Source organism: Lissotriton helveticus, chromosome 2_2 (assembly GCF_964261635.1).
Source record: "Lissotriton helveticus chromosome 2_2, aLisHel1.1, whole genome shotgun sequence".
Lineage (NCBI taxonomy): Eukaryota > Metazoa > Chordata > Amphibia > Caudata > Salamandridae > Lissotriton > Lissotriton helveticus.
This window is the reverse complement of record NC_136060.1, coordinates 420,599,021-420,609,671: the sequence shown is the minus strand read 5'-3', so window position 1 is coordinate 420,609,671 and position 10,651 is coordinate 420,599,021. Positions and strand designations below refer to the sequence as shown.

At 47.8% G+C, this 10,651-nt stretch overlaps 1 protein-coding gene across 2 annotated transcripts in view; it reads right to left on the bottom strand.

Annotated features, from left to right (window-relative positions):
* Nucleotides 1–6,614: 6,614 nt before the first annotated feature.
* RMND5A (required for meiotic nuclear division 5 homolog A) overlaps nt 6,615–10,651 on the bottom strand; it is a 272,396-nt gene continuing 268,359 nt past the window's right edge. For both annotated transcript variants that reach the window (XM_078678673.1, XM_078678674.1), the window contains one exon: nt 6,615–7,433. In XM_078678673.1, coding sequence (XP_078534799.1) covers nt 7,370–7,433 — 64 coding nt within the window. In that variant the 3' untranslated portion in view covers nt 6,615–7,369. The remainder of the gene's footprint in view (nt 7,434–10,651) is intronic.

Here is a 10,651-nt window from a genome sequence, read left to right as displayed (position 1 = left end):
TTCAGGATACCTGGTGGCATGATCCACCACCACCAGTATAAACTTGTGCCCTGATGCTGTCTGGGGTTCCATTGGACCAACAATGTCAATCCCCACTCTCTCAAAGGGTACCCCCACCACAGGTAGTGGTATGAGGGGGGCCTTTGTTTGACCACCTGATTTGCCACTGGCTTGGCAGGTGTCACAGGAGCGACAAAACTCCTTGGTATCTTCATTCATGTGGGGCCAGTGAAAGTGTGAGACAAGCCTGTCCCACGTCTTTGTCTGACCTAAGTGACCTGCAAGAGGAATTTCATGGGCCAAGGTAAGAAGGAAACCTCTCTGAGACAAGGGGATAACCAGCCTCCTGGTCATGCCAGGCTTGGGGTCTCTTGACTCAGTGTACAGGAGTCCATCATCCCAGTATACCTTGTGGGTACCTGTGGCATTCCCTGCAGCCTCAGCAGCAGCCTGCTGTCTGAGGGGTTCAAGGGAGGGACAGTCTAACTGTGCCTTCCCCAGGTCTTCCCTGGAGGGGCCCCCTGAGCCCAGAAACTCAACCTGATCAGGTTCAAGCTCTTTAGGCTCAGTTTCCCTCAGTTCCTGGAGATCAGCTTCCTCAGAGGCTTGATCCTCAACCTGGGGCAAGGGGGAAGGCAATGCCTTAACCCTACTGCTCCTCTTCTTGGAAGGTGTCTGGTCCATTATTCCAGGATCCAGCACCTGTTCAGTGGGGCATCTTTTCGCCGGTGACCTAGTCACAGCAAGGACATGTGCTGGCAAGCCTAACATTTCCATGTGAGTCCTCTGCTCCACTTCTGACCATAGGGATGTCTCCAAATCATTGCCCAACAAACATTCAACTGGGAGGTCTGAACTAACCACACTATCTTTTGGCCACTTACCCCTCCCCAGGAGAAACTAACAATTGCCATACTATGGTTGGTAGTGACATTGCTAGCATTGGTCACTAGGTAGTCTGTACCTAGCATGATCTGTCCAGGGTCCACAAAGTTAGGTGTCACCATTGTGACACTGGCACAAGTGTCCCTGTAAGCCTGAGCCATTTTTCCATTTATCAAAGGTGTCTGCCTGTATTTGCCCAAAGTATTGGGACTTGTGTCAGGGGATATATCCATATCCCCTGTACAGACAAGGACAGCCTGAGTGAGTGTGCCAACTAAGTTGTCAGACCCCTCAGTTCCCACGGTTAACCCAACTAATGCCTTGGGAGGTGCACTACCACTACTGACTGTACTAGGGGGTGCAGTTGCCTTAGGGGCTGTAGTGGTAGGAGTTTGCCCTCCTCTTTTGGTGCACTCACTAAACCAGTGAGACTTACTTTTACAGTACTGGCACCACCTTTTTGACTGGCCTTCTGGAGTCTTCTTTTTCTGCTGTGAAGCCTGACCCCCACCCTCTTTGGTTTGTTGGGGACCTGTCGAAGACTTCTGGTCATTTTGTTCATTCTTGTTATTACCCTTCTGGTCTGCTTTCTTCTGACCACCCTGGTTCTGGTTCTGGTTCTGGTTCTGGTTCTGCTTGATCCTTGTCCTGACCCATTTGTCTGCCTTCTTTCCCAATTCTTGGGGAGAGGTCAGATCTGAATCAACAAGGTGCTGGTGCAACAACTGGTTCTGACAATTATTTAAAATCTGTTCTCTCATCATGAGATTGTACAACCCTGTGTAATCAGTAACCTTGCTACCCAGCAACCAGCCCTCCAAAGCCTTAGTGGCACAATCCACAAAGTCAGACCAGTCCTGAGACTGAGTTTTCTGGGTGTCTCTGAACAGCAACCTGTACTGCTCAGTGGTTAAGCCAAACCCATCAACCAGTGTATTTTTCAGGACCTGGTAATTATTAGCATCCTCCACTCTTGTAGTGAGGAGCTTGTCTCTACCTTTGCCATCAAAGGAGAGCCACAGTATAGCTGCCCACTGACTTTGGGGAATGCACTGCACAGTGCAGGCCCTCTCCAAAGCAGCCATCCATTTCTGGATGTCATCCCCTTGCTTGAAGGGGGGCACTATCTTTGTCAGGTGTTTAGTATCTAAACCCTTCTCTTTATCTCTTGGGAGATTGCTGCCACCAGTGGGAACTATCCCACTCATCTGCTGCTCTCTAGCAAAGGCAAGCTTTTCTTTGGCCAGGGCAAGTTCTTCCCTTTCAATCCTCAGAGTAGCCTGTCTCATCCTGGCTTCATGCTCCATTCTCTGAGGGGAAGTCAATCTCCTCTGGGGAGAGTTCCTTCTCCTCTGAGAAGAGGCATTAGAGTGCAGAGATCTATTGGAGTCCCTAGAAAGAGATCTATCTCTCCTAACTCCAAGGTTAGGCCCACTTCGGGTCAGTACTGGGGGTCCCCCAGATCCTAGCCCAAGTAAGTCTAAGTTGGCCCTAGTTAGCCTTCTGACTACCTCAAGACCCTTGTCTACCTCATCCACAGAGAGCTCCTCGAGTTCCTCCTCCTCAACTGCATTTGTAGTGTTGTGGAGGTCTGGATCCCCAGAGGTACCCTCTAAGGCTGGCATATTCCCATCTAGCTGAGAAATCTTTCTCACATCATATGTCTCTAAGAGACCTATCAGAAAGGGAATGGTGGGGTTAGACCCCTGTTTCAGTTTCCTGGAGGTACACACTTGTCTCATCTCCTGGAAACTGATAGCTGCATATCTTGATTTGACCTGTGGAGGGTCAATAACCACAAGGGGGGTCTCAGTAGACTCTCCCTGGGTAGACATGCTTTTCTAGTGAGGTGTAAGTGGTGCACTTACCTACACTATATGTTTGCCTACTGATCCCTTGCTAGAGTTGTAGTTTAGGGTGTGCTAGGCCCTAGGAGCTACAACAGCTGGTTCAGTAGAACTCAGAGTATTCTAAGCTAAGTTATATGTACCTCAGTACTTATGTGATCTTTCAAATGATATTCTTAGGATATGTGTGGTAAAACAACAGCAAGCTCAAATCCCAACCGCTGCTCACCAATGTGAGAAGTTGGCCTGATATGCAGTGCTCACTATTCTAGTGATCACTATGTATCAGTCCAGACAACCCTTATTGATGATTGGTTGTAAGTCAACCTTATAGACCAGCTATCCTAGTAGCATGGATACGAGCAGTCTAAGGCTAAGACTCTAGAGGGCGTGTTAAGCCAGCTGTTTTACCATCACATTACCCCTTGAACACCAAGTGAAAGGACACCACACAAGTTGTTATGAAAATAAACAGGTATTTATTTATAACAAGACTACCCTGAACTCTTTATGAGTCAGGCAGCTAAGCACATAACAAAACTCTTTAGAAAATACTTTAAGTCGCACAATTTACACAAATGCCCGAGGGGCACGAAAAACCATATACACAAGAAGTGGAATGCGAACTTGCTAGCAGGTAAGTAATACTTTTCTAGACTGTAGAAACGCTAGGCCTACAATACTAAACACTTGGATTAGAAGCAGGAGGCCTAGGGACGCCGTGTGCAGAGTGGGAACTCTCACGCGTAATGCGGGAACAAGTCTATGGATGCTTAGCAGTTGCAAAGTTACTGTTCTCGGGCGAACCCGACTAGGTGGGTCGAAAACGGGAGTGGATCCGAACACTTAGGGTGTTGGACTATGCTGGAGCACCGGAGTACTCAGTTTACCTAGCCCAGGGGCTGCGGCTGCATAGGGCTGAAGTTGCGTCGGAAACCCTCGTTGAAGAACCAGGAGCCTGAAGAAAGAAGTTGCTGGCAGGCGGCCAGTGAAGAAGTTCGTGGTGATCCAAGCCTGGATCAGGGAAGAAGAAAACCTGTAAGCAGAGGGGACCAAGTTCTGAATCACTAGCCAGTGATTTAGGTGGGCACCAGGATGGCACCGGACGAAGTCACCTCAGCCAGGTGAGTGGGCGCTGCTGGGCTCTGCAGTCTCTCGGACCAGGAGGCGTTGTCGGCGACCAGGATGGAGGTGCGAGCTGTCCCACGAAGGTATCTGCTTCGGACGTCGCTGGACCCAGGATTGGGCAACAAGTCTTGGCAAATGCAAGGCCCACGCGGTGGACCTAAAATGGCGTATTGAGTGGACCAGGAGGGTCCAGGGTGCTCCTCTTTTGGAGGGGAGCAAGGGCTAGTCTGGAGCAACCAGACCAGCAGTGTTTGTCGTCGTGAAGCGTCGTAAAAGGGCCACTAGCCAACGGGCAAGTGACCGGGACAACGCAGTGAGCAGCAAAGAGCAGAAGGGCCCCACGCAGATCTCGTGGATGCAGGGGGGCTGAACTTCGGTGCTGGAGCTGCTCAGGGTCGGGGCTTCTCTTACCCCAAAGCACTCGGTCGAGGGTCACTCGGTGGTCGTGCTGGACAAGCGTCGTGCAGTTCTGAAGATGGCCGGTCCCTCGAGGTCTCGTCGCACCCACGGATCACAGCTGGGCTGATGATGTAGGTTGAGGTCAGAGGTGCCAGGGAAGCCGGTTCTCGTCGTGCTGGAGCAGTCTTGATCCGAAGGAGAGACTGGCAACAAACCGCGATGCTTGGTTGGTGCCTGCTGCTGCAGGGTGACTACTCCTTAGTCACAAGGGAGAACATCTTGAGAAGAGTCTTGAGTTCTTCGTGTAGAAGGTCGGTTCAGGATTCAAAGATTGATCTAATTTGGAAGGGGGCCTGCTCCTACCTTTATCCTGAAAAAGGGGGCTGGCACGCGACTAAGTCCTGCCCTATGGGTGGGACCAGGAGGGGGGTGGTTACACCCCTCTCATTAGGCGGGCTTTCCCCAGCTCAGGGTCTGGTGTGCCCCTGGAACTGGTTCAAGCCGGCCTATGCACAGTGAGCACCGGGGTGCCACTTGCAGTCACCTTCCTCTAAAGCCCTGCCTACCTAGAATACACAAAATCCTGTCTGGGACGGTGCTGGCACCGCCCCTGGCAGGAAACCCTTTGTCCTTGCCTCCTGCTCTGGGAGGACTCCCAGCAGCAGGAGGGCAGACTTGTGTCTCGGTGGCAGCATCCATTTTGTGGAGCTAAGGCTCTGTCTGACTTTAACCGGGGTTACAGGTTACCAACATGTCGTGTCCCTCTAGAAGGGTGGAATGCTAACCCCGTCGCCAGAATTGGCGAGGGGTTAGTATTCCAATTCGTATGACACCTTACTCGACATGTTTTGATAAAGCGATACCAGAGTTGGCATATAACCGCGAGGATTATAATGCACTTAAGAGTATATGGTATGCGATATCATGGAAACGGCTAAGGGATAGATCCCGAAAGCCGCAGACAGGCTCAGCTCATGCAAGAGCACCATCTCACACGATTCCAAGCACTCTGCCTTCAGGATTGTCAAGGCCTGCCATAGGAGTGATTGATAGGAGATCTGTGTGTCCATTTAGGTTTAGATATAGGTATACTATATCTAAAGCAAAGGGTGAGTACACCACTTTGCCCCAGCTGTCAGGCAGCCAGTTGTGTCTGTTTGGTTAGTCAGCCCAGGGGTGGCATAATACATGCTGCAGCCCCTGGGAGACTTCTGGGTACACCTCAGCCCTGGGTACAGGGACTTAGAGAGGGCCCAGTGCCAATTCAGTACCTGGGTACAATTTGGAATAGAGAGAACACCTAGGCTGTGGGTCTGATTAGCAGGCCCACAGCCAGGGAAAGTCGTAAACCAGTGAAACAAAAAGCAAAAATCTGGGTGATCATAGGATTGCAGACCCTACTCTCCTACAATTATAATCAGGACACGGATTAATTGAGGTAAAAGGATGGACGTGATTTGAAGCAAACGCAATTCCACAGGTCCCGGAGATGCCTTATGCTATCTTGTTGAGATTAGATTAAAGAACCAGTCTCCTAGGCAACATGGACGCGGATGAGGTAATATACAGGTCCACAGCTAATAGAAGGTACTTGCCTTTTACGATGTGAAGCAAGATACTTATATGTAAGACCCGGTTTGTAAAGTGTACAATACGCCTCGATAATGCAAGGGATATTTTCTTAGACTGTGTCAAAAAATCCAAAACAACAGCCCCATGGACCTTCAATCTCCCCAATCAGAGATCACAGATACCCGGCACGGAAACGCGGGTTTACGACAAGGGTCCGAAGCACTGACCTGTGTGTGGACTCTGCATTGAAACGGTGTCCATTCCATCTGCGGAAGTCTGGACGCTGGGTTTTAAAGTAGAAGCTGATTGAGGAAAGAGCTAGGCCCAAAGGCCGCGGTTAGAGCTTTTTCGATTATATAGTTAAGAGTTTACCTAAATTTTGACATGAAAAGGTGGAAGGCACCAAAGGGATCCCGACTGACTGTTTCGAATCGGAACGCTGCAGTACACATTCGAACCCGATGGTGAAAGAAAACAATTCAACAATGGAGTCGATGCCCATGCGCACTATCACCGAAAGGAGGAGTCATCTTACCTTGTGACTGGAAAAGACTTCTTTGAAGAAAAACAACTTGCAAACATCCGGACCCAACGCTAGATGGCATATCATTGCAACACACCCAGAGCACACTATTAATGTTCTTTCTGAACTATGCACCTCACACACACAATTGCTGCTGTGCTACTCGTGTCCTAGGATGGTCAAATCAGGTGACTGCAAGCCATGCTACTATTCAAATATGCAAAACCTTTTGCGTGATTAGGTGCCATCTCAAATAACAATTTATTTTATAATTCCATTTTTATTGAATACTCGTATACACAAATATTTTCTTGATAATTAAAGGACAAAAAATCTCTCTTTGCACTCATTCCCATAGGCCATTAACCCCACAGTGTTCTTTAAATTAGAAATAGAATATACCAGTATGCCATTCAGGCTTTACTTATTTACAATAGCAATCAAGTTATAGTTTTAATTTGAAAACAAACTGTTCAAAAGCAAACAAGGTTCATCGCAACATTCTCTGCCAACAGGAAAAATGCACTACTTTTATAGCCACTATTGTCTTTTCTTATTTTCTGCAGTAGTGTACGGACATATATATTTATCATTTATGTACACAATACATGAAGTAAACTCACAAACATTGCTTTTGGTGACGATTCTCAACAAGACCACAGTACAACCAATGGAGAAATATTACACGAGGGTGATGTTCACGTTTTTGAACTTGCATTTAAAAGTACAAATTTGAAATAGATTAAAGTACAAAAACCTGCAATAAATTAAAACTGCTGGTGCATTTGTGCATTTTACTTGATAGGTGGGTCAGGAATAAAAAGCAGAACCTGAATAAAGCCCTACATTAGTAATCAGTAGCATCTGAGCTCAGCCGCACCTTCCCCTTGGCGTGAGTAGTATGATGGTGGCAGGTTTTCAGAAAACGTAGCCCACATAAGTCATTTGAGTGTGCCACATTTAAGGAGCACAGATATTCTGCTCTTTCTCTTGCAATCGGTACTTTAATAATTGTTCAGAAGAATATCTGTTTGGCATCTCCTGGACTTTGCTCCATTGGGCAATACGGACATTTTAATCTAGAAACAAAAAACACCACACATTAGTACTGCAAGGAGATAAACCACACTTATAATATAAAAATGTACTTTAGTACCAAAATACCACACATGCATAGAAAAAAATTTACTTTTCTTTTGTTGAAAACTAACTTTTAGTTCCCAAACCAAAGCCTATTTCATTACGCACTTCTTAAAGATAACCAGTTGGTGTGCCTCTAAATGTTTGTGGCACACTGCTTTCCATCTCAAATACAACTGACAGCAAGCTGAAGACAATACGAGCCAGCAACTCAGTTGTTACTGTACACTGTCCCTAGGTAACACCACTCGTATAAAATACAAGTAACTCAACCATAATCACCCTCAATGGGTATGAAAAAGTTACTTATCTATAATCCTAAATCCCTGTCACAGCATAACAAGCTGAATCCATAAACAGCATATCTCCGTAAACTTATGGGATCAGTAGAAATGCTTCCTTACTCAATATATTTGTAATACGAAAAGTCTTAAATAAATGAAAACATGCTTATAAAAGTCACAAATTTCTTAACTTTTCTGAGTCAAATCACTAAAATAGAAAATTGGTTTATTAAACCAACAAACAAAAGTGAAAATGGGGCCTGAAAACAGGCTGTAAACAGACACGAGTCAAACTGACACTCCATCTTCAAGAATTGTAAACGCCGGGCATGGCCAACAACATGGCAGAATAGTAGCCGACTGCGAGCTCCGCCTGCTTACCTACTATCCGGCATCGATCCTGACCTCCCGGATTCCTTCATCATACTATTCCATGGCTAAAGTGGCGTGGTAACTCCTGGTACCGGTTGAATAGCGCCTGTGGCACCCTTTGTTTGAAGCGGGCCAGACTGCTCGCTCCAGACGGAACTTGCGGCTAGCGACTTTGAGACGGCTGCTGGGCCTGGGCGGTGCCGGAGTCGTCCCTGCGGCTCGGAACAGCAGCAGAGGTAGCCCGACCTGCCAGACTGCGGCGATCTGAGATATAAGGGCGGGCCGATATAAGGGCGGGCCGGAGCCAATGGAGGAAGATTAACTACGGAACCCGGAGCAACAAGTGTTTCCCTCCGGAGGCAAAAGTGACAAACAACTAGGCCGAAGCCGGCTTCCGGGGCTCCAGGCTGCTCCAGAGAGTAGCAGAGGTCCTGAGTGACTGGGACTACACCCCCTGCCAAGCGTCCTCTCCCCCCGAAGACCTGGTGGGTGCCCTCCGGCCTAAGGCCCGCAGGAGTGTACATGGGCTGACCCAGGAGTGGTGTGGCTCACTGGTTAGAGGCGGCAGACCCGGGAGCAGAGGATGGCTCGGGACCAGGGTTCAATTCCCGACGCGGCAGGGTCTTGGACCAGGATCAACGGACTTGAGAATTCTCGCCTTGGTGCCTACTCTAACTAGGGATCACACTCGGCAACTCTGGGCATTAGCTTGCCTCATCTCCACAACGGCCCCCCACATATGCCGGGGATGCCTGGTTTCACCTTGGAGATACCCAGTAGGGACCATCTCACAGGGAAAGCCAGGACGGGTTCCCCAGTGGTATACAGCGCAGAGATACTCCTTCGGGAGTCGATTCTAGCGCTTTAGAAACAATCAATCAATCAATCAATCAATCAGGTGGGACATTTGTTGCAGTTTAGGGGACATGGGGCAGAATAGAGAGGACCTTGATGAGTGTATATGCCCCTCCCCGCCTCCAGGCTCAAACACTAGACAAACTATAAGGAATACTGCTGGAATCTAGCTCAACCGTCCACATCCTAGGGGGGGGGGGGGCTTTAATGAGGTCATGGACCAAATATTAGACCGAAAAGGCCTAGGCGCAACCGCCAACAGAAATGCACAATTGAAACGTTTACTGACAGAATGAGGAATTTCCGACCTTTGGCGTAGACACCACTCCCACACCCGTACATACTACCACTACTGCAGGGCACACAAAGCGTTCTTATGGTTAGACTAGGTTTGATCCTGCAGGAGAAATAGAAAAGACAGAATGGGCAGAATACCTATCCAGGGGCCTTTCTGACCACTCCCTACTTTGGCTCAACATGGGACAGAAGACGCGTGGCTCGGGCCAAATATGGAAATTGAATACATGGGGATTAAAAGACGAATGAGTGGCAAGTAAGAACAGCCACAGAAATATACTTTAAAGAAAACACGGGTCAGTGGAATTCACCACTATACTTTGGGAGGCCTCTAAAACCATCCTCCGTGACAGAGCGTAAAACATAATTGCGCATAAGAAGAGGCAGGAAGTAAAAGAAATAGAAGATATAGATTTCTGCCTCCTTAAGTTAGAAGCCCAACTAGTCATGCCCTCAAACCCTAAACAAATATGCAAAAGGACAATCCTGCGCTCAGAGTATCAGGCCCTGGCACAGCAAAAAGCCAGAGCAGAACTTCAGGCCTCTCATAGACTTCTTTATGACGCAGGAGACATAGCCGGGAAATTGCTGGCCCAGCTGAGTAAGAAAGAGGCAGAAGTCCGATGGGTGTCAGCTATAGACACAGACACTGGCCACACATACACAACACCCCGAGAGATTGCAAATGAATTTGCTATCTACTATGCAGCATTCTTCATAACCAAGGCCCCTGGATAATACCCACCAGATAGAGGCATATCTGGCAAAGATTTTACTCGGAGATACAAAACCATAGGACACCTGAAATCGGGGAAACCCCCGGACCCAACGGCATACCAGCGGAGTTCTATAAGAAAAACAGGAACATAAAAAGCCCCCATCTACTCAATCCATTCCTAGAAGCAAAAGAACAGGGTATACTACTCCCTGATCTTAGAAACGCTAAGATAACAGTCATACATAAACCGAGTAAACAGCCTGAAGCTCTTACTGTCCTATTTCCCTATTGAATATCAAAACAAAAATCTTAGCCATAGTTCTGGCAAACAGATTGGTACAGGTCATTACGACCCTAATCTACACTGACCAATCTGGTTTAATGCCCAAAAGATCGACCCGCCTCAAACTCCGTCGCCTTAACAACTGGTTAGAGGCTACCCGAAACATAGATAAACCGCATGTGATAGTATCTCTGGACACTGAAAAAATGTTTGATGCCATTCACTGGCCCTTTTTGAAACAGGTACTCAAGAGATATGGTTTTGGGCCCCACTACCAAGCCTGGATTGATTTACTCTATACAAAACCGCTCGCCAGAGTATGGGAAACGGCACAATATCGGATGAATT